Consider the following 26,500-nt stretch of genomic DNA (forward strand, 5'->3'; position numbering starts at 1 on the left):
GATGGGCATGCTGATAAAGCAGCATGTGTTCCTTTGCTTCCTCCCCACTGCCCCGAGGCCCTAGACCCGGGGATTCTGTGGCTTCTCAGGGCTGTGCAGAACAAAACTTTCAGATGAATTGCTTCCGGGGTTCAAAATGGTTACAGCCCTTGTGCTGGGGCCCCTCTTTGACATCTCAGAACTTTATCCCTTCTGCACTGGGGCCAAAAATGCAGTTGTGTGGCTCCCAGCAAAATTTTTTCCAGTTAGCTAATGAGGATCAGACTCTAGTAGGTTGCACAGCACCGCCCTGCCCCTGTGCACAACTGTAAGCATTTTGTGTGTATCTCTTTGCTGTCTGGATAGAAAAAAGAAAGAGTAGTGTTTGGGTTTGCAGCTTCAGGGACTCCAAAGAGCCAGCCTGAGTAGTTTTTTAGGCAGTGGGCCCTAGTGAAAGAGCACAGTTTTTTGGATTCTGATACAATCAGGTTCAAATCCCAGCTCTGCTACTCACTTCATAATCTTGGTCAAGTTACCTAACCTTTCTGCCTTAGCAGTTTCATTATTATATTAATAAAATAGAGCTTTGCAATACCTACCTTGTTATAAAGCATGGGGAAACCCAGATGAAGTAACTAGCACATAGTAAATGCTCTAAGACTGCAGTCCCCAAGCCCTGGGCTGCTGACCAGTACTGGTCCGTGGCCTGTTAGGGACCGGGCCGCAGAGTTTCGCTGCACCCCCCTGTCCCCCAACATCCATGGAAAAATTTTCTTCCATGAAACCAGTCCCTGGTGCCAAAAAGGTGGGGACCGCTGCTCTAAGTGGTGGAAATGATTAACAAGAAAGAACCCAAGAAGGCAAATGTCCTTGTAGTTGTTAAATCCTGCATCCTGGGGCAGGGAGTGCTGCATTCAAAGTTGTGATTATGGAATGTTTGCAGTCAATCTTTCTGGCCTTGACTGGGGATTTTCCAGCTCAGTTACCATGGATACCTATCTGAAGAATTGTAGCTTCTATTATATTAATATATCTTTGGAGGCCTTAAAGTTTGGTTTTCAGATAAGTGCCTTTCTCCTGAAGAGGAGCTGAAGGAGTAAAAGTTGCATGTTGATCCCTGGCCTCAAAGCTTTCAGAACTCAGTTTTGCCAAAGGGCTTGTCATTCTTCTGCTCTGCCTGTGCAATTGCTCTGTTATAGGCAAGGGAGAAAGACTCATGAAGAGTAGAAAGAAGAATGCTAGGCGATGAGCATCATTCTTCCTCTGACTGTTGTGTGTCACCTGAGGAAGCCCTTTCTAGTCTTCTGGCCTCCATTCTTCAGTGGGACCTCACGTAGAGAGACAACATCAGTAAGCACCTTTCTGGGTGCTAGATATGGGCCTTCTGGGTGGTCTTGTCATAAAGGTGCCAAAGTAACTTCCCTGTGAACTTATGTGTGAAGATTTCTTGCTGAACAATGAAGAGGAACCCTCATTGTTCTTAATCTCCTGCTCAGGTTTGTCCTGAATGAGCTGGTTCAGACAGAAAAGGACTATGTCAAGGATCTGGGGATTGTGGTGGAGGTGAGTAGATGGTTCAGGGTGGGTCATCCATGCCAGGAGCATGTTGGACACTATCGAGGTTGAGATGTTTAAATTTGATGACTAAATATCTATATTTTACTCTGGGTATTTGCAGAAATGAAAATAAAAATAGTAATAAATCAAATAGAATATGCAGGTAACTTTTTTCTTTTCCTCTTGAAATATTATAAGATATTTAGAGGACGGAAGGGGCCCAAATGTTACAGCATTTAGGGGAGCCTCTTGGTTAGAGCTGAGCTCATTCCTCTTTGTTTTAGGGACCAAATATTGCCTTAAGAGTTTTTCTTTGGTGTTTAATTAACCACGTGGCTATATATTCTTCCGAGCTGTGAGCCACTGCGGCCACAAAGCAGGTCACTCTTAGTGGAATCTTGGGGATTACACATTTCCATAGATTTTAAGTATAATGTTACAGCTACCAAGAAGACAGACAAAGAAAAAAACCACCAATAACCAAAATTGACAGGTCTACAGTTAAGAGTCAATTTTGTAATAAATAAAACAATTCTATCTTCATAGGGATTCACTTTATAGAGGGACTTAGACACTTAGATGAAAAAGCCTAAGAAAGTAAATGGAAAATTTGGATGGCTTAAAGCCCTAATGTTAATCATCTTAAATGAAAGAATATGAAGTCTAAAAATTGAATGCCTCATGTCTAAATTGCTTGCTACATTGCTTACATTTGGCCTATAAGTCCCCTTCTGGGGAAATCTGCTGACTTAGAGTTTTGTATTTGCTTATCCTGAACCTTGGATAAACAGACTAACCTGGCATAGAGAGGACCTGAATTCTAACTTATGGAAAGTTATTCTCATCTTTTAAGGGAGCTAGGGGCTGCAAGGGGTACAGCAGCCTCCACATGCAGCTCAGCCTGGGAATAGAGGACAGGGGAGTCTGGAGAGTGGAGATTGAAATGCAGGGAAGTCAGACGTCAGTGGTGTGATCCTAAGACAAGTCGTCTAACACACGGGTGCTTGGTTTTCTTGTCTGGCAGTTGGGGATAAATGCTACCTGTACAACCTCAAAACCTGATTTTAAAGCTGAAATGACATTGTGCATGGTCACATTTTACAGAGTGTAAAGTATCAACATATTAAGACTTATTTCTAGACGAGAGGTCTGAGTTCTGAGCCTTTCAAGACCTGATTCACTTGGATTAGAGAAGGGAAGAGGGACAAATGATTGTTTTCTTCTGTGTTCTGCTTTCCTGGGGGGACTGGAGACAAAGAAAGGGACCCAGAAACTTCATAACAGTTTTGTCTGTCACTCTGCACAGGGGTAAAGGCCTAGTTGAATAGTGAGAAACTACAGAAGCACTTGCCCTCCGACTCACGCGGAGAGTGTGGGCTCACAGGGGTGCTGCGGTGTGGGGCTTGGCCCGGAAAGCTTTCTTGTGGAAATACCTACTCACCATTGCCTCTGCTGCCACAGGGCTTCATGAAGAGGATAGAAGAAAAAGGTGTCCCCGAGGATATGCGAGGAAAGGATAAAATCGTGTTTGGAAACATTCACCAGATCTATGACTGGCATAAGGAGTAAGTGTCAACACCGCCCTGAGGGTCAGGTGTCCTGGGAACCCAGGACTCTCCAGTCCTCTTCCTGCATCTGACCTCGAAGGGGTAGGGTTTGGGTGAGAGTCTTTTGTCATTTATCTCATCATTGAGAAATAATACAGTTCTAAATAATGTGGCTTTCTTCTCTTTTCCCCTCTCTCCTTGTAGTTTTTTCCTGGCTGAACTGGAAAAGTGTATCCAGGAGCAAGACAGATTGGCACAGCTCTTTATTAAGCACGTGAGTGTCTTCCATCACCTCCCCCCCCCGCGCCTCTCTCTTGTCCTTTTCATTCATTTTAAAATTCCTTCTCTTTCGCTTTTCCTTGACTGGCCTTCCTTCTCACCCCTCTCTGAGATTTTGTTTTGTTTTCTAACCTTCTTGGCAATTGGGCAGGTGTCTCTTGCCTGCTACATTTACTTTTATACCCTTGGTGTTTCAGCTGCCGGGGCGCGTCCCCACGTGTGGACCATGGCTTTGTCCTTCTGTCCACGTGCAGCCAGCACAACACTCTGGGATTGAGCAAAAGGCCCAAGATGCCTGACTGTCCTCGTGTCTGTCCCTCTGTTCTTTCAGGAGCGGAAGCTGCACATCTACGTGTGGTACTGCCAGAACAAGCCGCGCTCCGAGTACATCGTCGCTGAGTACGATGCCTACTTTGAGGTAAGCTGCTCGGGCCAGGCTGAACCGCGGTCGGGGAAACTCAGGCCAAGACATCCGTGTTCAGAAAAACCAGACGTCATCATCTGCAGGTCACTCCCTCTCGGCACTGTGGACCCATTCGTGGCAGGAGCAGCTGCCTCAACAGAGCCATTGGCTTCTCGGCTAAATTCTCCTGAGCAGCTTTGCTTGTCGTGGCCCCGTCTGGGCTTGGATTTGAGAAGGCTCCATTTGCGAATGACCCTGTAACAAAGAGACTGTTTTAGAAGCTCCGTTCCTTCTCAAGTGACCCCAGGGCAGACCATGCCCTCCTCACCACTCCCTTTGGGAGGGCTCGCTGAGAAGCCTTCTCCCGCTTGAGGGGTTTGTGGCCACTTCATAGTCTCTGCTTGCCCCAGCCTGGAAGGATCTGTTTTGTTGAGGGAAAGGCGACATCATCACTTGGAAAGAGCCCTCAGCTCAGTGTTCAGAGATCTGAGGTTAGGGCGCAGCTCCGCAGGCTTGTCTGTCCTAGGAGAAGCCCTTCTTCCCCGACTTTGCTCTGGAGCGGTAGAGGGAACAGAACCCCTTCTAGCTTGTCTCCCAGCACTGGGCGAGCACCAAGGTGTGAAGGTGCTTGCTGTGAAAGCACAGTGGGGACGCAAGAAGGGACGCATTTGTTCGTGACAAATGAGCAGTGCTGTAGGCAATTTTACCTCTTGCATGGCTTGAAGATTCTTAAACTTTATTGGAAAACATGAAGACCTGTCTGCTGTGCCTTTGATCCCCGACCCAGAGCACCCAATTCTTTGGTTCCTTTTTCCTAACATGGCTTCCTTGTGTTTCAGGAGGTAAAACAGGAGATAAATCAGAGGCTGACACTTAGCGACTTCCTCATTAAGCCCATTCAGAGAATAACAAAATACCAATTGCTCCTCAAGGTAAGAAGCTGGGAGCCTGGGACAGGGTGGGAGCAGGGTTTCCCCAGGCTCAGAGCTGGAGAGCAGTGAGGCTCAGGGTCTGTCTCCACCATACTGTCCCCAAGGACTGTGAACTGGTATGGAGGGGGGTGTAGTACATGCAGGATTTTATCTGGTCTGCTAGTTACTCAGATCAGCTTTGCCCCCAGGTAAATTGCGTGGCTTTTCTTCCTGCTTTTTTTTTTTTTTTTTTTTTGAGACAGAGTCTTGCTTTGTTGCCTGGGCTAGAGTGCCGTGGTATCAGCCTAGCTCATAGCAACCTCAAACTCCTGGGCTGATGCAATCCCCCTGCCTCAGCCTCCCGAGTAGCTGGAACTACAGGCATGCACCATGCCTGGCTAATTTTTTTCTATTTTTAGTAGAGACCAAGTCTCACTCTTACTGAGGCTGGTCTGCAATTCCTGAGGTCAGGCAATCCTCCCGCCTCAGCCTCCCAGAGCACTAGGATCACAGGCGTGAGCCACTGCTCCTGGCCCTTCTTCCTGCTCTTAACATTGGCTGTTACTTGATTTTCTTTTTTCAGTTCACTTTCTTACTTTGTCACAGTCACTGACTTTTTGTTGCTGAGTAGTTTTGAACTTCGTTTCATAATAGGAAGTATTAGTTATTCTATCTTGTCAAATTATCAGATAGTTCTAATCAAGAAATATGGAAATGCTTAACATGGTGTTTACATTATAAGATTTGCATATTAGACTTTGTGTTAACTGAAAATAAAACTAGAAAATAGTAAAAAAAAAAAAAAACCACTAAAAAGTAATAAGAGCATGAAATCAGAGTGGAATACAAGGGAGAAAGGGAAAGGCGAGGCTCTCGAAGCCTTAGGTGAGTAATACCTAAAATGTGATTATATTTTATTTTAAACAATGCCTTAACTTGATTCATCTCATGGAGATGATATGTGAGGTTAAATAGAAAGAAAGATTTTACTTTCCCCCATCTTTTCTTGTCATAATCCCCTTTTCCTCCCTCCCTGCCTCCCATCCTCTCACCCCTCCTTCCCTGGTAGCTTAGAGACTTTGAACATTCTGGGAGTTTTCTCTGCATTACCATGTCTAACATGACTCATAATTTTGTTTCTTGGCTACTACAAACCATGGCCACTTCTGCTGGAAAGTTTTTAGGGTGTTACCACATTTTTATGATAAGTTTTTTATAGCTCTCTGCCTATTTTACTAACTAATTTCACCCCTTCCCACACCCTTCCCTGCTTCCCCTACTTGCTAGGACTTCCTGAGATACAGTGAGAAGGCTGGGCTGGAGTGTTCAGATATTGAGGTGAGTTTTCTGCTTGTAACACTTGCTGTTCTTAGGGACCATATTGGGTGTCTGTCTCTAAAGGGAAAAGACCATCTCGGGAGGATCCAGACTGACTTCCTCTTAGACAATAAGAGGCCCTTGTGAACAGCTACTCAGCGGGTTGAGGAATGGCGAGTGTTAATGAACAGAGTGTTTTCTAGAACTCAAGAATTCTGTCCTGGGCCAGACCTGAGCTTAGCCCTGCTGGTGTTCTCATGGCTCCTGGTGACATGTAGTGAGAAAAGGTGATCCTTTACCCCTTTAACATCCTTGAGAGATTGGGTATAAATTGCACAGAGCTTCAATATGCAACTTTATCCATGAATCCAAGTACCGTTTGAATCTACAAACATACAAAGTATTCCGTTTTCATCCCCCACCCCACCCTGAGGATTACCCCCTAAAGGGAAGTCCTTTGAGACAGTGTCACCATGGGGATTATTTTAAGCCAGAGAGGTTATAGATCATTCTGGCAGGTTATTTTAGGTTAAAACCTCTAGTGTTTCATAAGCCAGGCTATGCTGTTGCTTGGGCAGCCAGGAAACAAAAGAGAGAAGAAAGAAAATATGAGAAGGATAGGGAATTGTTAAACAAAAGCGGGAAGGTAGAAAAGGATGGGCTGAGTACCATTCTCCCCGCATGTGGTTACTGACTTATGACCAACATCCCCCGTCTAGAACAGAAAAGGCCCACACTCCCTGAGAGCGGACAGCAGGGACCAGTGTCCTTTGCTAGAATAAGGGAGCTGCCAGAGGCGAGGTCCCTGTGTCCCAGCCCTGAGTTGCTGAGAGCTTCCTGCCTGAGTGCTGTGCCCCTCCTGAGTGGCAATCATTCTTTCCTACAGAAAGCAGTGGAGTTAATGTGCCTTGTTCCCAAACGCTGCAATGACATGATGAATCTTGGACGCCTGCAGGGCTTTGAGGTGAGTCCTTGAGAATGCTTCTGAGCCCTCTCTCTCCTGGGCACAGGGGTCCAGGCCACCGAGGCCTGTTCCCTTCAGAGCCCTGTGTCCTGCCTCCTCTGCCTCCTTTGTTGGCCACTATGCCTCCGTGCCTGGGCCCTCTGGTCCACAGGCCTGGAAGATACATCTGTTTAGCAAGTCCAGTGCCTGGGCAGTCATAGGGAGTTACAGAGCAGTCAGCCAAGCCGGAGTCAGAATTCCCAGAGGCTGGAAAGACCCAACGTTCTTTACAACTGTTTGACCTGGCGCTGACCCTTCCCTTTTCTTTCTCGATTGAGAAATGTTGGGAACGTGAGAGACAGCAGGACTGTGTGATAGAAGTGGAACCTAAACAGGAGAACAGAATACCTTATTTATTTATTTTTTTTATTTTTGAGAAGGTGGTTCCAATCAACAGGTCCATGTAGTGACTGGCTTTTTAGTTAAATGAATGTTTGAAGCTCTGACACATTACAGTCATGTCTCTGTTCTTTGAAGAGGGGAATCAAGTCTTAAGGGAAATAGTTAGATGTCTCAAGGATTTTGGTTCAAGTGAATATACTAGTTTGTGAGGGCTACCATAACAAAGTACCATAAATTGGGTGGCCTAACTGACAGAAATTTATTGTCTCATATTGTCTCCTGGAGGCTTAGAAGTGTGAAATCAAGGTATTGTAAGGATGGTTCCTTCTGAAGGCTGTGAGGGAGGGATCTTTTCCAGGCCTCTCTCCATGGCTTGTAGGTGGCTGTCTTCATGTCCACATGGCATTCTCCCTGCATCTGACATTGCCTTCCCTCTGTATCTCTGTGTCCAAATTTCTCCTTTGTATAAGGACATCAATTATATTTTCTTAGGGCTCACTCTAATGACCTCACTTTAACTAGATGGCCTCTGTCAAGACCCTGCCTCCCAGTAAGGTCACATTCTGACATAGGAATTGGTGGAGGATGGGTGGCAGGGGGTGAGGGACAACACAATTCAACCTGGAACAGTGAACCTTTGAAGAACAAATTGACTTTCCTGATTTAAACTTAATAAATGACTGTTATTAATTAATTTGTATCCAAACCTCATAAACTAACCATAATATGTCTTGAATATTAATGTGATAACATTGGAACTGACACAATTATTGACTAGTACCTAGTAGTTGTTGATCCCGTTACAGAAAGGTGTGGGTCTTCTACTCCTGTTTTCTAGTAATCTGCAACCTAAGATTTCATTATTCCTTTTTGGAGAAAAGGGATTCCTAGAAGCTGAGATAATTAAGACAGAAATGGGTTGGGGCATGATGGCTCAAGCCTGTAATCCTAACACTTTGGGAGGCTGAGATGAGAGTCCTACTCCAGAGAGGACAGGAGTTTGAGACCAGCCTGGGCAACATAGTGACACCCTGCCTCTACAAAAACTAAAATAATAATAAAAATAAGTAAATAAGAAAGAAATGGCTTTTTTTTTCCTCGCTAAACTAGACTGGAATAAGGCAGACAGTGGTACGGGTAAGTTTAGGAGATGATACATTCAGGTTTGAGTTAATGAGTTGGATTCATGTTGTTTTTAAGCCAGGGTCTCCTGTCTACCTTGCCCTTCCCGCCCATCCTGTGTGTCCCTGTTTGAACCACATGGAGGGTCTTCTTTGCTGTTCATTTTTCACAGGTTCCTGGTTCTCAAAGGTAGACCTGGGGCATTAGCGTGAGCAGTGTTGCTCAGCAGAAACACATTCTGAGTTCTTACACCTTTTTTTCAGTCATCCTGGGTGGAGTCTTACACTGTTTTCCTTGGCATTAGGACAGGTCTGAGGCTATTCTGAACAAACTCAGTCATCCCTTTTGCTCTTCAACCTTGAAGTCCCCACGTTTTCGGAACAGGAGTCTGGCTGGGCTTCTTCCGGGTCTCTGGAAGAAGCTGCCACTGACAGGAGTGGCATGTGATTGTGCTGTCTGACCCACGTTAGACTTCATAGGAGCCGTGCTATACACGTGTGTGTGTGCGTATGTGTGTGTGTCCACAGAAGGCCACATATAAGCATGGAATTCTCTTCTTTTTTAAATCAAGCGCCACTGTCTCCCATTTTCATCAGGCCACAGAGAATCTGCTTTGCATTCCTTCAGCTGATTAGGAAGAACAGTGAACGTCTGTCTATTCCCTAAGCCCATGGCTTTGGGTCTGGGGGAGATTAGAGCCCCCTCATTTTACTTGCCTCCCTTTCAAATCCTCTGGCTTTCGTTTTAGTGTGGCTGGACTATAACACACGATCAGGTTCTTATGTAATATTAATAGAGCTTTTGAGCTTTCCTGGCTAGCTGGTCACTGGCTTAATATTAACTTTGGGCCAGGGTAGAGATAAGCCTGTTTGGCTGCTGACCTTGGCAGTCAGGAGCCAAGCAGAGGGCAGGCATTTCTTAGGGACACAAAAGACAAATGACTGCTGTGCTGGGTAATGTTTGGACTAAGGCGTCACGTGAAGGGAATGGCCCATATTTGCATTAAAGGGCAAACAGTCATCCCCTGAGAAAGAACACCTGCCTGTCAGAGAGGGCCCTCTGCTTGCTGTCTCAGATGTCAGGGTCCTCTTGTTGCAGAGCAGTAGAAAAGGCAAGGCTCTCCAGCAGATTCCGTGAAGACTTGCTGGGTTGAGCCATACTCCCTTCAGATATCTCTGAAGATCTCATTAGAAACTGGCAAACCAAAAAGGCTCTACCTCCTTAGCTGAGTGTCAGGTGGCCTGGTAGCTGGAGTCATTTTAAGAAGGGTCACAGCACCCAGAAAAGTATCTATCAGCTTATAAACTATGGGGACCTATGTATGGTACGCCCACATCACCTGTTGACCTGTAGCCAGAGGCTAAAACTTCAGAATTCCCCATCCTAAAAAAATACAAGGTGAAGGGAACGGTGCCCGACTTACCAGAGTGTCTATGGCCCTGCCTCCGTCACTTCCCTGGCCACAGGTGAGCTCTAGGTTTGTGGCTATGAGAGTGCCCCAGGTCATTGGCCCGTGCTTCAAAGTGGCCAGGCAGGCACAGCTCTTAGAGCTCATAGAACACAAAGTCCACTTCTAGCTCCAAGTGTCACCTGCTTTCTAGTTTCCTTTTAATAAAACACAAGAGGGCCAGGATAATTCTGGAACCTCTTTTCAGCTAATAATTTCATCTTCCTTACTTCTGGCATTGGCCTGGAGCTGTCTCTTAGTGGTTCCATAGCTTTCTTCCCTTTCCCTCCAGGGCCCTCGTGTGAACAGGAAAGTGGCCACGGTCTGTCCCTGGATCAGCCTGTGGGTCCTAATTCAGTCTCCTACTAGAGCCCTGGGGCTTTCGATGTCAGGTCTGTCGTCTGTGTCCCCAGAAAGGGAGGTCCTATGGACCGCAAGGGCAATGGCCGTCTCCCTGTTTTCGTTCGATTCACTCTGGCCCCTCTTTCCGTAGGGCACCCTGACTGCTCAGGGGAAGCTGCTGCAGCAGGACACGTTCTACGTGATCGAGCTGGACGCAGGCATGCAGTCCCGGACCAAGGAGAGGCGCGTGTTCCTCTTCGAGCAGATCGTCATCTTCAGTGAGCTGCTCAGGAAGGGCTCCCTCACCCCGGGCTACATGTTCAAAAGAAGCATCAAGGTGAGGACCCCAGTGGGGACAAGAAGGGGCAGGAAGAGACATGCGCTCGGGATCTGCTTCCCTGAGGCGAGGCCTGGGGCGGTGAGCGTCCAGCACCCTGCAGATCTGTCAGCCCAATAACCTACAATTGTGGAGGCGGAATGAAAAGCAGTAATTATCTGTGAGAAAAAGTGGCAGGCTGAGGGCCAGCCTCCTGCATGGTCCTGCAGGGTCCCTGGGATCAGGTCATTCACCCAGAGACAGAAACCTAAGTATTGACCTGCTAGATCCAGGGCAAAATTTGGAAGCTTCTCCTGAAATAAAAACTTTAAGGAATAGTAATATATTGCTGCGTTAAAAAAAAAAAAACCTTTTAAATATGAAGAGGATCAACTTGCTTTCTTCCAGATGAATTACTTGGTCCTGGAGGAGAACGTGGACAACGACCCCTGCAAGTTTGCGCTCATGAACAGAGAGACTTCCGAGAGGGTCATTCTGCAAGCCGCCAACGCTGACATCCAGCAGGCCTGGGTGCAGGACATCAATCAAGTCTTAGAAACGCAGCGAGACTTCTTAAACGGTGGGTGGCGGGCTAGGTTTCTAGCGGGGCCATCTCAGAGGACCCCTCACCTCTGAGCTTCCTTGGGTCTGGGCTCACGGTGAGTTATGAGCCCAGATCACATTTTATGTAAACTCTAACTTTGTAGTTTTCAGAAACACTTTTGAGTTCTTCTGAATCTGAACACCCAGGTGGAACAGATTGGGTATAAGAAAGAAGTGTCATCTTTCTAATAGAAGGGATTTCTTTTACAGGACGTAGGCGTGTATGCCTTGTGGCCACCACTGCCAGCTGGTACTAATTAGGGCAAAAGTCTGAGATGGGCACATCCTCTATGTCTTAGGGGTGGACTGTCAAAGATACACGTTCTCCCACTTTGCGGCTGGTATTCTCACAGGTTCTACTGTTATCTAGAGATAACTAGGAGCTTAGCAGTTACCTCTAGATAACTCTGTTCCCAACAGTGTGAGAGCCTGGATAAGCCACTTTGCTAGCAAACCTTACCCCTTTTAAATGAGAGGCCACAGCTAACTCTAAATTGCAGTAATACCTCGCAACTTCCCAGAACCGATTGGTGATTAGGAAGAGAATATAGCTTTAGAGCTATGGTTCCTGCAGGAGTCCCCTAAGGGGTGAAGTGAACTGGAGTTGCTACCTTGTTTACGTTTCTTTATTGTTTCCTCTGCTGAGATTTTCTTCACATTGAGCTTGGCTCGTGAAAGGAGTGTATGGTTTTAAACTAGTGCAGAGTTGGTGAGCTCAGAAGTCTCTTGAGCAGAAATGGAGCTTGAGTTGAAGGCAAAATGTAACCAGTAACAAAGTAAACCTGGAGACTCAGCAAGCACATGTGCCTGTATATGCACCCGCAGCCACACGCGTACACGCAGCGTAGTGCCTTTGGGTGTACCACCTCTTCATGCCTGTGCTGAGACCTGCGCCAAGCCTCTATGTGGCTTATTTAAGAAGGTACAGCCAGTCATGGTGGCTCATGCCTGTAATCCTAGCACTTTGGGAGGCTGAGGCAAGAGGATGGCTGGAGCCCAGGAGTTCAAGACCAGCCTGGGCAATAGCAAGCCCCCATCTCTACAAAAAATTTTTTTAAAAATTTTTAATATTTTAAAAGCCATACTTTTTCAGATGCTTTAGTATAGTTATTGTATATAATCAGGTAATATCCCAGTTTCATACGATGGGTATTGAGCCATGAAGTCAGTTTGATAAGGCCTACTTCACAAGTCTGCTATGTACTTAAAACCTGGAACTGCATTTCTTCAGGCATAGTCAATGATTTAGACCTTTACATAGTTCCAAGAGACCCTCCTCCTAATAATAGTGAAATTCTAGAGATACAGTCATCCCTCGGTATCCACAGAGGATTGGTTCCAGGACCCCATGAATACCAAAATCCGCGGATGCTCAAGTTCCTGATGAGAAACGGCATGGTATTTATACATAACCTATGTACACCCTCCCGTATACTTTAAATCATCTCTAGATTATTTGTAATACAGTGTAAATGTCATATAAATAGTTGTTACACTGTATCGTTTAAGGGATAATGACAAGAAAAAAATCTGAGCATGTTACAGACACAGCCATCCTTTTTTGTTTTTTCCCAAATATTTTCAACCTGCAGTTGGTTCAATTCACAGATGCAGAGCCCATGGATACGGAGGGCCAAATGTATTGCTGAACTAGGTTATCATTATCTAAATATTTAATGCCTGCAGAATGCTCCCCAGGGAGAGAGACTGAGCTCTGGCAGGCCTGTTATATACTTTGACACGCTCAAGAGACGAGGATGTGATGATGGACCAGGGCCAGGCCTTTACTTACAGAGACGTGTGCAGGCATCTCAGAGCCAATCTTTCCCTCCTGAGACCTCAGACAGAAAGGAAGCGTGACCCCGTGTTGAGTCCTATTGAAGTACCTACCTATCGCTGTAGAAATAGCCTTACAGTTGGGCCCCAGCTGTTAACCCACTTAAGTATTAATAGTTGTTACAGTGAATACTGTTAAAAATGACATAATCAGGCCAACCCTTGAAGTCATTCTTAAAGAATTTGACCTGGATGACGTTTGTCTGGCTATACCTCTTTAGCATTCCGACCTTGGAACTTTGTTACCTTAAACTCTGTGAAACAAAGCTCATGTCTTTCCCTTCAAATCAGCTTGTTCTCCTGTCTTCTGAATTCCATTGACTACCACCCTCCTGTCTCCAAACGTGCTCTTCCCGTCCAAGCTGTCATCTCATCCCCACCTGTGTGCATTCCACATCCCCCAGCACTGCCCTTCTTAGACCCTCTGCCCCTCGCTTATTACTGTCTCATGGCTTCTGAATTAGACAAGAAGCCTTTTGTCTTTTCCTCTCCAGTCCCTCCTCCTAAATACAAGGTTAAAGGTTAATGTTCCCCAAATGTGGCTCTGATGATAGAATCTGAATTTAAAACTTTGAAGTTCATTTAATCCAGTTACTTTTCATGACTTTCAGAATTAAGTCCAGACTCATTGGCCTGGCTTTTGGGGTCTTTCATGCCATGGCACCTCCAACCTCCCTTACCTGTCACGTTTCCTCTTCCTCCGGGGAGACCCATGGCCCGAGGCTCAGGGTAATCTGACTACTCCCTGTTTCCCAAACACACTTCACACGCTTGCCTCCTACCTGCAGAGTCTGGACGTCAGAGTCTGACAGCCAGCCCTCTTCGGAAGTTCTTTATTGGCAGCACCACGCACACACATACGCATGCACACGTACCACAGACCCTTCTTTCCTCCTTTTGCACCACATTTTGCACGTCACAGATGGTACCGTTTTGGTTTTGTATTTTCATTATTTAGGTAGGTATCTTAGTTCTCACATTTCCTTAAAAACAAGGGTCGTATTTTCTTCCTGTATTCACATTATGCCTAGCACGTAGCCTTGTACCTAACTGGCCTCCAGATCCTTGCGGGATTCCCAAATTCCCAAAGCTTAGAGTGACCGCCTGCTCTTACCCTGCAGCACTGCAGTCACCCATTGAGTATCAGCGCAAAGAAAGAAGCACAGCCGTGATGAGGTCTCAACCTGCAAGGGTTCCCCAAGCCAGCCCTAGGCCCTACTCCTCTGTCCCCGTGGGCTCTGAGAAGCCCCCAAAGGGCTCCACCTATAACCCGCCACTGCCACCCCTGAAGATATCTACCTCCAATGGCAGTCCGGGGTTTGACTACCACCAGCCTGGGGATAAGTTCGAAGCCAGCAAGGTAAGTGATGACTCATTACTCCCCCCGTTGCCACTATGAGGGCACAGCCTCAGAGGTTATTTTAGTAAGTACCAGCTTTTTATGCTGGTTATTGTGTGTAGCAGGAACAGCCCATGAAATATAGTCTAGTCTCAGGTATTTCTCTTTTTCCCTATAAATTGAGTTAGACCAGTCGGACATTCTGTGTTAAGGAGCTATTATCATCTACAGAAACTCTATATAAATATAAGGTATTATTGTGATGGCAGTCATGAAAACGGGTGATTTATACCAAATAGAGTGATTGTGGTGCTGATCATCTAAAAGTCACAACTCTAGTGTATGACATCTTAAAAAAAGATCGCCTTTCTAATGATGATCTGCCTTGAGCACCTACTAAAGGAAGTTCACAGTTCTTCACTCTCCTTGATGTGGCAAGGGGAAGTTGATCATCGGTATGTGAGTGGGGGAAGCCAGGCTTGGATTAAATGTTTATCATAAATAATCCACAATTCAAACATACCTGACTGGGCGCCGTGGCTCACCCCTATAATCCTAGCACTCTGGGAGGCCGAAGTGGGAGGATTGCTTGAACCCAGGAGTTTGAGGTTACTGTGAGCTAGGCTAATGCCATGGAACTCTAGCCCAGGCGACAGAGCAAGATTCTGTCTCAAAAAATAAGTAAGTAAATAAATAAATGCACACACCCCCCCAAACATCACCATGAGTATATAAATAAATACATAAATAAATAAGTATATGTGTGTGTGCGTATATATATATATATATATATATATACGCGCACACACACACACACCAAACATCACCATGAGGAGAGTTGTAGACTTAACCATAGACCTAGTCTACACAGGTATTTTGACCCCAGAAGTAGTAAGAACAAGAGAGAAATGGGAAAAGTGCTAGATTAGGAACCGGGCTGTCAAGTTTCTATTCCAAATTCTGCAACTCACTTGCTCTAGAACCTTAGCAAGTTAATCTCATTAGGCCTCAGTTTCCTCTAGAACTCAATGGGCTATAAATAGGAACACCTACATTTTTTATCTACATGTTCCAATTTTAGAGTTTCATTCTTTTCCCCCAAATTATTAGTTGATACTTATTTTGTTAAAAAATAATTATTAATGTTAATAATAATAATTAATTCTATATTAGAGTAACTGCAGCAACTTATTTCATCACTTCACCTGGAAATGATTTTCCGTCTTAAAAACCTCCCGTCCACTTTTTTTTTTTTTTTGAGACAAAGTCTTGCTTTGTTGCCTGGGCTAGAGTGCTGTAGCATCAGGCTAGCTCACAACAACCTCAAACTCCTGGGCTCAAGCGATCCTTCTGCCTCAGCCTCCCAAGTAGCTGGGACTACAGGCATGCACCACCATGCCTGGCTAATTTTTTCTATATACTTTTAGTTGTCCAGCTAATTCTTTTCTATTTTTAGTAGAGACAGGGTCTCACTCTTGCTCAGGCTGGTCTTGAACTCCTGACCTTGAGCCATCCTCCCGCCTCGGCTTCCCAGAGTGCTAGGATTATAGGCGTGAGCCACCACGCCCAGCCGTCCTGTCCACTTCTTGAGGAATACCCCAAAAGTGCAGGCAACCGAAGCAAAATTGGACAAATGGGATCACATCAAACTAAAAACATTCCACACAGCAAAGGAAACAATCAGCAAAGGGAAGAGACAACCCACAGAATGGGAGAAAATATTTGCAAACTACTCATCTGTCAAGGGATTAATAACTAGAATATATAAGAAGGTCTGACAACTTAATAGAAAAAATCAAATAATCTAATTATGCCTGTATCAAAATACCACATGTGCTCTATAAATATATACAACTATTATGTACCCATAATAATTAAAAACAAAAACCAAAGACTCTGCCCTTGTGAATAAGTTGCAATCGCTGTGGCGTTACATCCAACACACAGGATTTCTGGCTCTTCCACGTTCTATGAGGCGGCCAGGCATCGTTGGGAGTTACAGGTCTGTCTCAAAGCAGCTGCACTGCTGTAGACTCACATGAAAAGGTCATGTAGGCAGTACCTCTCGTATTAATGAGTAGAGGAGGGGACTATAGGAGTTCTGTTCCTGCAGGGAGTTGGGTAAATGTAGATCATGGCCTTGCCTTTGAATTGAGCAGAGGTGTCGTTCTTACTCCTGTTTTAAGAAGAGTCAGAATATAGAGTAAGACCAGAAAGAAAAGAAAATTAATATCAAAGGGTCTGCGTTCTTTCCATTGAAGGATTGGGACCCTTGCCCTAACCTTACTCTGCCCAGGTGCTACGTATCCCTGTGCCAGTGCCAGGTTCTTCTTTCCATTTGTAAGAGGATGCTGCTGGCAAGAAGACTGCATGTTAGGAAGGGGCTTCCAGGTAGAGGTGTGTTTATATACACCTTCACTTGGGCTGGGGCACTATTTCTACCTGTTCTCCCTTAATGAAAATGTCATATGAAACATTGCTATAAATGTATACTCTCAGAGCACATTTATGAATATAATGTCATTAGTCAAGAGAGTATTCTGCATGCTATTTACCCTGCTAGGGGGAGATTTGGCCTTTAACACATTGACTGCCACACTAGAAAAAAAATTTTTTCCTTGGGGCCATGGTGTTTTATTATGAAAATAGAGTAAAAACTTATAAAACAAAATGATCCTTTCTAATTTAATGAAAAATTTGTTATTTTTTATTGTTTTCTGTGCATGAGTTATATGCAATTAAATTGTCAATATTAATTGTAACAATGAAAACATCAACAAGTAAGATTTTCACGAACCAACTGCAGGCCCCAGGCTCAAAACTAGCATGAGTTAAATACAATTCACATGGCAGTTAATGTGTTAACCATGCAGTAGGGTGCAGAGCAAGCCCTTGTGAACCAGTCTCCTTGTGTTTGTGTCCCTCTCACCCCTGTCTCCTAGCAGAACGACCTGGGAGGCTGCAATGGGACCTCGTCCATGGCTGTGATCAAAGATTACTATGCACTGAAGGAGAATGAAATCTGTGTGAGCCAAGGTGAGGTGGTCCAGGTCCTCGCCGTCAACCAGCAGAACATGTGCCTGGTGTACCAGCCTGCCAGCGACCATTCCCCCGCAGCTGAGGGCTGGGTCCCGGGCAGCATCCTGGCGCCCCTCACCAAAGCCACGGCAGCAGCAGAAAATAGTGACGGGAGCATCAAGTAAGTGCCTCGTTGGCTTCCCCGGGAGAGGAGTATGTGGATTAAAAAAATTCAAAACAAAAGAACAAAAAAATGCAAACACCCGCTAGGGAATTCCTGCTGCTTATTCTCAACAGTGCCACTGGAACCAATGTGTGAGTGCTGGAGCCACACGCAGCACGGGGCTCCCAGGCTGGATTGTTCCGGGTTTTTTGTTGGTGGTGGTGGCAGTGGTTTTTTGTTCCTTTTCGTTTATAATTTTCTGCTTATTGTTTCCCTCTTTTTCTCCCCCACTCGTTAAGAAAAGAACCCTACTGAAACCCTAGGTGACAAAAAGCATGACTTCCGTTGCTACATTTGACCCACCGCAGGACTCACTGGACTGGACTTCTATTTATATTGTATTAAGTAACTGATATAGATATATATATATATATATTTTTTGATTGACACCAAAAAATTACCTTAGCACAAATGCCAGACCTGTAAAGGTCAGAGGCCTGCTGCTTCTCCCAGGAGAGAGGGAACTTTTTGGTTGTCTGTGGCAATTCCTCTGTACAGATTGTAACTTTTTTTTTTTATTTGCCCCCCCCTTGTCACTTTAATATATGTTCATGGTAATTTGTAAGATACTTCTTTTCCTTATTTTGGTTGTGAAGACCCTTCCGAACACATTCCTGTACAAAGTATTTTGCACTATTTAAAGAAACCCATATGGATGAAGTCAGGTTGTGCAATATCATGGAGAGTCACCGTGCTCATCGTTGTACCTGTAATGTAACTAATAATTTTACATGTACTATTTTAAATATGTAAAATAAATTTTCACCATGAGCATGTTTTAATGAGGTTAAAGACTAGTTGACCCTTTTTCCTCCATTTCAGTATTCTTGGACTTTCAAATGTGCAAACAATTCTTCTTTTTTTTTTTTTTCTCTTATGTATCTTAGGAGTTGGTTGAATGTGTTGGCAGTTTTTTCCTACACAAAAAATGCCTTTGTTGCTAAAGCTCCACCCCACCCTTCCCTTCTAACCAGCCCTGTTGGTCTCCCCTAACCTCTGAGATGAGCAGTGGTGCAGATTGGGTGCTGTGCAGCGGGTTCTCAGCAGCTGGGCAACCTTGAGGACCTGCCATCAATGAACAACTAGAGTAGACAGCAGTGTTTGGCTGGCATCCCCCACGGCTTTCCAGGGCCATGTGGTCATCCAGGGAAGGGGGGTTCCAGGAGCTGTCTGAGCAGCGGCACTGGCAGAACTGCATTGCTGTGGCCCTCTCTCTAGGTTGGGGGATGGCAGCTACTGACACCACCCTGGCCTCACTAGATGACCGCTGGTAGTGGCCCTAAGGCGCAATATGCCCAATTCATTTTATTCTAAGGACACTCATTTTGGGTGCCTTTTAGGACGCCTTGGGAATAAAGGCCCTCAAAACACTAAAGTTCTTATTAATCAAGGGCCTTGCAGAGCTGGCTTTTAATGATTTATGCTCTAAATATCCAGGTGCTAAGTACTTCTTCCTCCTCTCCTTTGGTTCTGTTGGTCACTTGTTCCTATCTTCCACGAGAGGGAAGGTAGGAAGGGTGTCAGGCTCGGTGAAAGAGAACAGATTGAAATACAAATTGGTCATTCCGGTTCCTTGTCAGCTATTCTTGCACAGGGTTGGGGTGGGGGCGTGGAGGGGAACAATTAACTAAAAGTGGTTGTCAGTATTTATCAGTGAAAGACACTCACCGCACCCTCCCCAGGGCCTGCTCTGACCACAAGGGTCACAGTTCGTTGTGATGCCTACAGGATAAACGTCACTGAAACCCTGTGTCCACATCAGTCCCTGGGCTTGTGACCAGAGATGGACGCTCCCCAAACCATGATGACAAGTTCTTCTGGGAAGAAGAATATGAAACTGAGCCTGTCCTGCCACTTTTACTGCTCCCAGTCTTCCTTCTGAACGTTATTTTTAACAATTTCTAGTTTCTCACCAAGCATACTGAGTAACCCAGAGAGTTGTAACAAACATAGGAACATACCCCACGTAGACATATACACACACACTGTGCTGCCTGTCCTGGGAGTCTTTCCAGCAGGGACCTCCCTGATTCGAGATGTTCTCAGAAGGATCCAGATTCATGGAATTGGGGATAAAGATATGAAAGTCCAAAGTGAACAGGGTAATATCATCTAAGGTTAGCCTCCAGAGCTGGTTCTCACTTAGATACGACAATTGGAGCAAGGCGCTGGTGCACAGGAGATCGTAGACAGCCTGCCTAGTTAGGAGGTGTGAGAGGAGGTCTGGTTTTCTGAAATAGCCCGCTTTCCCAAAAGATTCAAGAACATAACTGTGATTGCTTTTTCCTACTCAGAAGGTTAACTGCTGTGCCTGTGTGTTAGGTGATAAGTATTTTTGGATCACCTTCCTCAGTATGTCCTTAAAGCCCTGATGCATTGAGGTTATTAAGTATGAAATGTCCGATTTCCTTAAGTACTAACTTTGACAGTTGATATCTCTGACATTTCACTTGGACACTTCTTGTTCTATTTTTTATTGTGAAGGTTCATCCTTAGTATTTCAAATGCACTTTTGGCTTGTGATTATCTTTCAAGTTTTTAGAGCAATTTATAAGTCAAAAATTCATGGTATTTTCAAATACGAGTTCCATCATGGAACCAATGCCACGCAGACAGCTTGAAATATCAATGAAGTGTTTGGGAAGGATGTGGCTGATGAATGCACAGTACGGCGATGGTTTGAGAAGTTCCTTTCTGATGATTTTAATCTTAAAAATGAGCCATGTGAGCGACCTGAGACCAAGGTGGATAATGATGAACTGAAAGCTACAGTGGAAGAGAATCCATCTAAACCTACGCATGAATTAACAGCAAGGGTCGACGTTACTATTCCAACAATATTGGACCATTTAAAACAAGTGGGCAAGGTAAAGAAGCTGGATAGATGGGTTCCACATGGATTAAATAAGCATCAGAAGCAAAATTGTCCTGAAGCTCACCTTTCTTTACTGTCATGACATAAAGGCAAACCATTTCTACACTGTATTGTCACATGTGATGAAAAATGGATTCTTTTTGACAATCGCAAGTGTTCAGCACAATGGTTGGATAAAGATGAAGTGCCAAAACACAGTCCAAAACCAAATACTCCTCAAAAAAAGCTAATGATGTCTGTTTGGTGGTCCAGCACAGGTATTATCCACTACAGCTTCATGAAACCTGATCAACAGATTACAGCGAATGTCTACTGCATCCAATTGGATGAAATAATGAGGATGCTTGCAATTAAGCAGCTGAGATTGGTCAATAGAGACAGGCCAATCCTCTCGCAAGACAACACTCGACCACATGTCACACAAACAATGCTGCTCAAACTACAGCAACTGAACTTGGAAACTCTCTGTCATCCACCATATTCACCAGACCTTGCACCAACTGACTACCACTTCCTCCAGGCTTTGGACCACTTCTTACAAGGGAAAATATTGAATTCTCAACAAGCTGTGGAAAACGCCTTTCGTGATTTCATGACCACTCGCTCTCCAGACTTCTTCACTGCTGGCATAAACAAGCTACCATTAAGATGGCAAAACTTTGTCAATAGTTTAGGTGTGTACTTTGGTTAATTGTACTGCTTCTTGTTCGAGATATAATAAAGTTTTGATTTGGAATCGGACATTTCATATTTAATGACCTAATATCTTGGATGTTGTGGAGGAAATGCTATTAATATATATTTTGAGTATCTTTCTTCCTCCGAGATCTCCTTTGCCTCTCTCCCTTAATGAAGGCTCTTTTCATAGAGCCCTGGCTGCGTAGGACTATATTTGACAAGGAGACATTTGAGGGAAGCTAAGTCTTATTTATTCCAGACAATGATTAGAACTTCATCCAAGTTCTGTGACCACACCTGAGATAGATGATACCTGCTCAGGGTCACTGATGCTATTTATGTCTTGGCTTTTGATGTCTTTGTCTTTGAGTCCTGATATTTGTAGAACTTAAGAGCTCTGCTCTGGGCTTCTCCTTACAGGCCTGTGAAGAAGTAGCTTAGCTCCCAAACCCCTTGTGGGAAGAAAGAAGTCAGGATAAATGAAAGGTCATTGCTACTCTCCCCTCCCTGGAAGCACACACAGGGAAACTCTAGGACCTCTTAGTGATTGACAGAGCCCTGTTCACAAGCAGTGATGTGGAGAACATAGACTGAGAAACACTTTGCCCTAAAATAGCCAGATAAATGAGTGATACCCAACTGTTTATTAAGTTGAATGCCCTGGAAAATCCTATCTCTTCCATGAAATTTGGGAGTGGCTGTGCCCAAAAACAAATAATGAGATGGAAACCTCAAAATCATCCTTTGGGTCTTTCTGTCTGGTCCTGGGAAAGTGCCAGTAGTGTATGCACTATAGAATGTACTTCCCTTGTCTTTCCTATTCTCAGCCCCCATTCCTCCCCCACCCGCCATGCCCTTCCCAAAGGGGATCCCTCAGTCCTATAAGGCATCATCATTGTGGTGTAAACCCTTCCTTGGTAGAGTTTGGTAACCTAGCACTCCTATTTTCTTCAAATGCTGCAGTCAACTTTGCACGTGTACCAGGAGGGGTCAGAGTTCATCCTCGCTCACTTCCAGTTGGAGGTGCGGTCAGCTGCCGGCCACCAGGAGCTGGCGTGCAGGTTCAGGGCCTCTGAAGCCTGGGCTCGATGGAGCACCTCACCTGCTGGCTCGCCCAAGGGTGGTGAGCCCGCGCACCACCTCACTCTGCCCTGACCTGCCATTTTGATTGGTGCGTTTTTTGGTACAACAGGAAGTCATGTTCATGGCATACTCTACGCATGAGAAAGCGGGCGGAAGTGGAGAGCACGGGTAAAAATGAAGCCACAGGGTCTCGTAAACCCAAGGATATTCTGGGCAACAAAGTCTCTGTTAAAGTGAGTAAGGTATTCTGGAGCTGTGTCCCTCCCCCCATCCACCCCCACCCTGCAGCATTCTCACAAGGCAATTTGGGTGGAAGGGGATTTTTTTCCCCCAGTACGGGAACATGAGGGGAAGTAGTTTAGCAGGATTTTGCATGCAAGATCAATTTATTTTTTATTTTTTATTTCTCCTGGCAACTTCGATTCAAGTAAGTACCTCTTTTTTTTTCTTTTATACCTTTCTCTTTATACTATGCAGATGTTTTATAGCAAAATTATCTGCAGCATTATTCTCTTAGAAATGCAAGATGCTCGATTCATATTAAATATCTCAAAGCTGCCCATTTAGTATCCTAGGTTTGAGAATACATGCAGGTTAAAGGGATTAGGGATACCTTCCAAACCCCCAACCCTGTGAAGGCTGAGGTTTGGAATTTAAGGGCCACTGTGTCCTTAGTAAAGTTTCATTTCTTTTCCCCAGAGTTCAGACGACATCAATTCTAGGCCATTTAATTGGCCTCCCCCTATGCACAGGCACGGTGGGGAGACACATTGGTGAAGTCTGTGTTATTTCTTTGTAACAATCTATCTACTGCGTTGAACTCACTAATTCTAAGCTTGGCAGACCCCTTTTTCCCCCATCTTGAATCGGTATCATCTGCTTTCTTCAAATTGGGCCTTCTGAAAAGATCTGCCTCTGAATGATGGAAATTAGACACAAATTATTTAATTGTGTTATAATGCGATTACCTGTCACTTTGTTGTCCTTCCTGAGCAAAGAACAATTAAAATCCTTTCTAATGTCCTTCTTGGGGAAAAGAAATTGTATGCTCTCCTTCACTCTCATCTAGGAAGTCCAGCCTCACAGAAGACAACAGTTTAAATTCTACAGCTCTCACGCTTCATTGGTTGCTTCCATTGCTGTTTCCTGTGAGATAAGCAGTTGTACACAGCCCCAGCCTCCTCCCCCCGAAAAGAGCATGCTGCTGCCCTTGGTGATTCGCACCCCCACCTCAAAAGCACCTGGTTTTTTCTCTGCCCAATTTCCCATCACCCATGCTTCTCTGAAGTTCTCTCTCTCTCTCTCTCTCTCGCTAGCAAAAGCTACTTGTGTTCTAACTGTGTTCTCTTTCTTCCCCCTTCCTCATGCTGCCAATCAAGGAGACGAACAGTTCCGAGGAGTCAGAGTGTGATGATCTTGACCCTAATACTAGCATGGAGGTAGAAGCAGCTATTGTCCTATTTCCTACAATGATTGCTTTTTTTCATGTGTTCTGTAACAGTGACCTTGCTAAAGTGACCAGCCCTTCAAGGATAAATTGTGATGTTGAGGCATCACTGGGTGTCCCATCCCAACTAAAAAAGAGACAAAACAAAAACTGATCCTTTTATAGTTCATAAGCATGATGGTTGGGTTTTCATGTGCATGTGTGAGATGGGCCTTCTTCAAATTTTATTACAATGTTGGCACATTACCCATCTGACATTAAAAAAAAAAACAATTTAGCTTGATTTTGGTAGCAAACTCTACCTAGATATCTTCTTAAAAACAAAAACTTGTAGCTCTTTTGAATACTTACTTAATATTTTCTCCTTTGGCAGGTTTGGCTTTATGTAGAAAATATCCAGTTTCATTATTTGAAACTTAGAACACACTTTTTCATGGAAAACAGCACTATGCATAGTGGTTGGGTCCCAGCTAAGTGACAAGAATTCATTTGGTGTTTAGCTTCTCCCTGTTTTGTTTTCCCCTCCTTCCTCTTTTTTCTTTCCCCCTTTCTCCTCTTCATGTTGTACTATGATCTATTCCTCCCTCAATGCTCCAGCAAGACAATGGGTTAAGTATGGTTTTGTGGGTGACCCACCACCTGGTCACTGTGCATAGCTGGTTGAGAGCAAATGAGGTACGAGTGGAGCAAGTCCAGAGCACACCACGGCCCAATCCTGGGGCCGCTGGGCAGTGGCTGTGCCCACTGTGTGAAGGAAAGAAGCCCTGGACAGCCTCCTTCCTGGAGCTGTGGCAGGGGCCTCTCTAGAGTTGGTGAGACCGAAACACCACAGGGGACCTTTCTCATCCTGCAGGTTTATGGGGATGTGGTAGTGGAACCAACGCCTCTACCGGCAAGAACATCCATTCCACTCCCAACTCCTAGTCTGTTGGGTTACAGAAACATGACTCTTACGTGGTTTGCCGCTGAGTGACAGCCATCATAAATTTGTAAACCCAAGACAATTAGAGTAAACATGGAACTGGCTTTCCTGGCTTTCCTTGCCACTTTATCCTTCAGAGTAGATTGTAATGTTTTTCTCCAAATCTATGCCTCTAGCCTCAGATAAAAGTTTAGTGGTTTCTTCTAAATACAAAATAGGGAATTTTTTTAAAAATCTTTTTCTTTATATAGTCCTAAGCCTTTCACTTAATTAGATGGACTTTTATTCTAATTTGACCTAATTCCAAAGAAGTCCACCACCATATTAGGACAACTACCACAAAAGCCACAAGAGACCATGAGGCCTGAGAACGGGTAAGTCAGCTGTGGAAGAAGCCAACTGGATTGAATAGAGCTGAGGCAAGTGGTTGAAAATGGGAGTTCTGCCAGGATGAAACAGTCCCCTGGGGGTGTGGGTATTGCCACAGAGCTACATCTGCAGACGTGGGTCAATACAGTGCCCCACTGAGGAAGGAAGTGGATGTGGCATTTGTAGCCTGAATGTCTTAGAGAACAAGGAAGCCGGGGGAATCTGGGTCTCTACTTTCCTTGCATTTCATAGGATAGGCACCTGCTCCCGTGGAGCCCACACCTGTCAGCTTGTAGATGCCAGGTGGCACCAGTATCTCCAGACCAAAGTGTTGCTGGCATGTATTATAAATGTCAGTTGCAAGTAAAGGAAGGCCAGGCAGAGATGGGAAAAACCAGGTATCTGTGTTCCAGAAGGTGGTTTGGGACCTTGTCCAGCTCTCATGGACTGGGGAAGAAGAGTGACTTTCCCACTCTGGAAAGGAAGAAGTAGGCAGAGATGTATGTGGGATCAGGTCAGCAGTGCACACTGAGAAAGTTAACTGGTATGATCAGATGCGCCATTCTACATTAAGATAAGAAAAACCATGTGCGCGCACACACACACGTGCACACACATCTCTTAGCCCTGCTTTGTGAATTGAACACATTTTAAAGGTTCTTATTTATCAAAGGCTTTCAGTCCTTTGCGTGGGCTGAATGAGATGGGTCCCTGGGAGGTGCTAAGAGATGCATAAGCCAAGACATTAGGATATTCATGCTGAACAGAGGAAAGCCAAATATTGTGTTGATGTATGTCCAAAAAGTTTTCAAATACAGTAGTTGAGGCACAAAGTTTCCTTTAGGTAGAAATTTCAATTAACTGGAACCCTCAAGGGGCATGTGGCTGGAAGCTGCAAATATTCTGGTTAGCCCAAGATTTCCATAGTAGGTGCACATGCAGCCATCGTATATGCCATATGGACCCTTCCAAGCTTCCATGACTCTCTGAAGCTGCATTCAAGCTGCACTGCCAGCTTGAAATTAATTCTGAGTGTATGAGCAGGTGCAGAGGGAAAGCAGGCATCTTGGCACTGCTGGTATTTTCAGACACAAATAACAAATAAGATATAGAAAGTCAACCTGTTCAACATGAGTTGAGAATTTTCTCAAGGGATGTGTAAGTAGAACCTTATTGCAACGTATATTTCAGAAGAAAATGGCCAGGAGTTGAGTAACGAAGAGAGCTAACCTTAAAGACTCAACTTGAAATACAGGTGGGCGGCCACCTCTTAAAGGCCTCCTGCTACACAGCTGATCATTTTGAGCATCATTCCTGGACCCAGCCTGGCCCCCAGTCTCACCCTTGTCTTCTGAATTTGATGCTGCAATAGGTGTTGTCCTTTTGAGAGCGTGTCCTGTGCTCTTCATGATCTGAAGCCTGTGCTGACACCCTCTGTTCCTGGCACTGTGTGCCCTGTGTGTCTGCTCTGTGCTAGGTCTCCAAATGCCAAATCCTGCCCTGCTGACTGACTGCCCTTGACCTGAGGCCAGCATGTTGATC

At 44.9% G+C, this 26,500-nt stretch overlaps 1 protein-coding gene across 1 annotated transcript in view; it reads left to right on the forward strand.

Annotated features, from left to right (window-relative positions):
• Positions 1-26,500, forward strand: part of KALRN (kalirin, RhoGEF kinase) — a 583,131-nt gene that overhangs the window by 529,196 nt on the left and 27,435 nt on the right. Inside the window, exons 38-50 of the mRNA XM_012639639.1 lie at positions 1,476-1,542; positions 2,998-3,101; positions 3,288-3,357; positions 3,694-3,780; positions 4,605-4,697; positions 5,964-6,014; positions 6,880-6,957; positions 10,401-10,586; positions 10,974-11,145; positions 14,126-14,364; positions 17,286-17,542; positions 22,330-22,453; positions 23,600-23,659. Coding sequence (XP_012495093.1) covers positions 1,476-1,542; positions 2,998-3,101; positions 3,288-3,357; positions 3,694-3,780; positions 4,605-4,697; positions 5,964-6,014; positions 6,880-6,957; positions 10,401-10,586; positions 10,974-11,145; positions 14,126-14,364; positions 17,286-17,542; positions 22,330-22,453; positions 23,600-23,659 — 1,588 coding nt within the window. The remainder of the gene's footprint in view (positions 1-1,475; positions 1,543-2,997; positions 3,102-3,287; positions 3,358-3,693; positions 3,781-4,604; positions 4,698-5,963; positions 6,015-6,879; positions 6,958-10,400; positions 10,587-10,973; positions 11,146-14,125; positions 14,365-17,285; positions 17,543-22,329; positions 22,454-23,599; positions 23,660-26,500) is intronic.

Source organism: Propithecus coquereli, unplaced genomic scaffold (genome assembly GCF_000956105.1).
Source record: "Propithecus coquereli isolate 6110/MARCELLA unplaced genomic scaffold, Pcoq_1.0 Scaffold10, whole genome shotgun sequence".
In the NCBI taxonomy this organism is placed as follows: domain Eukaryota; kingdom Metazoa; phylum Chordata; class Mammalia; order Primates; family Indriidae; genus Propithecus; species Propithecus coquereli.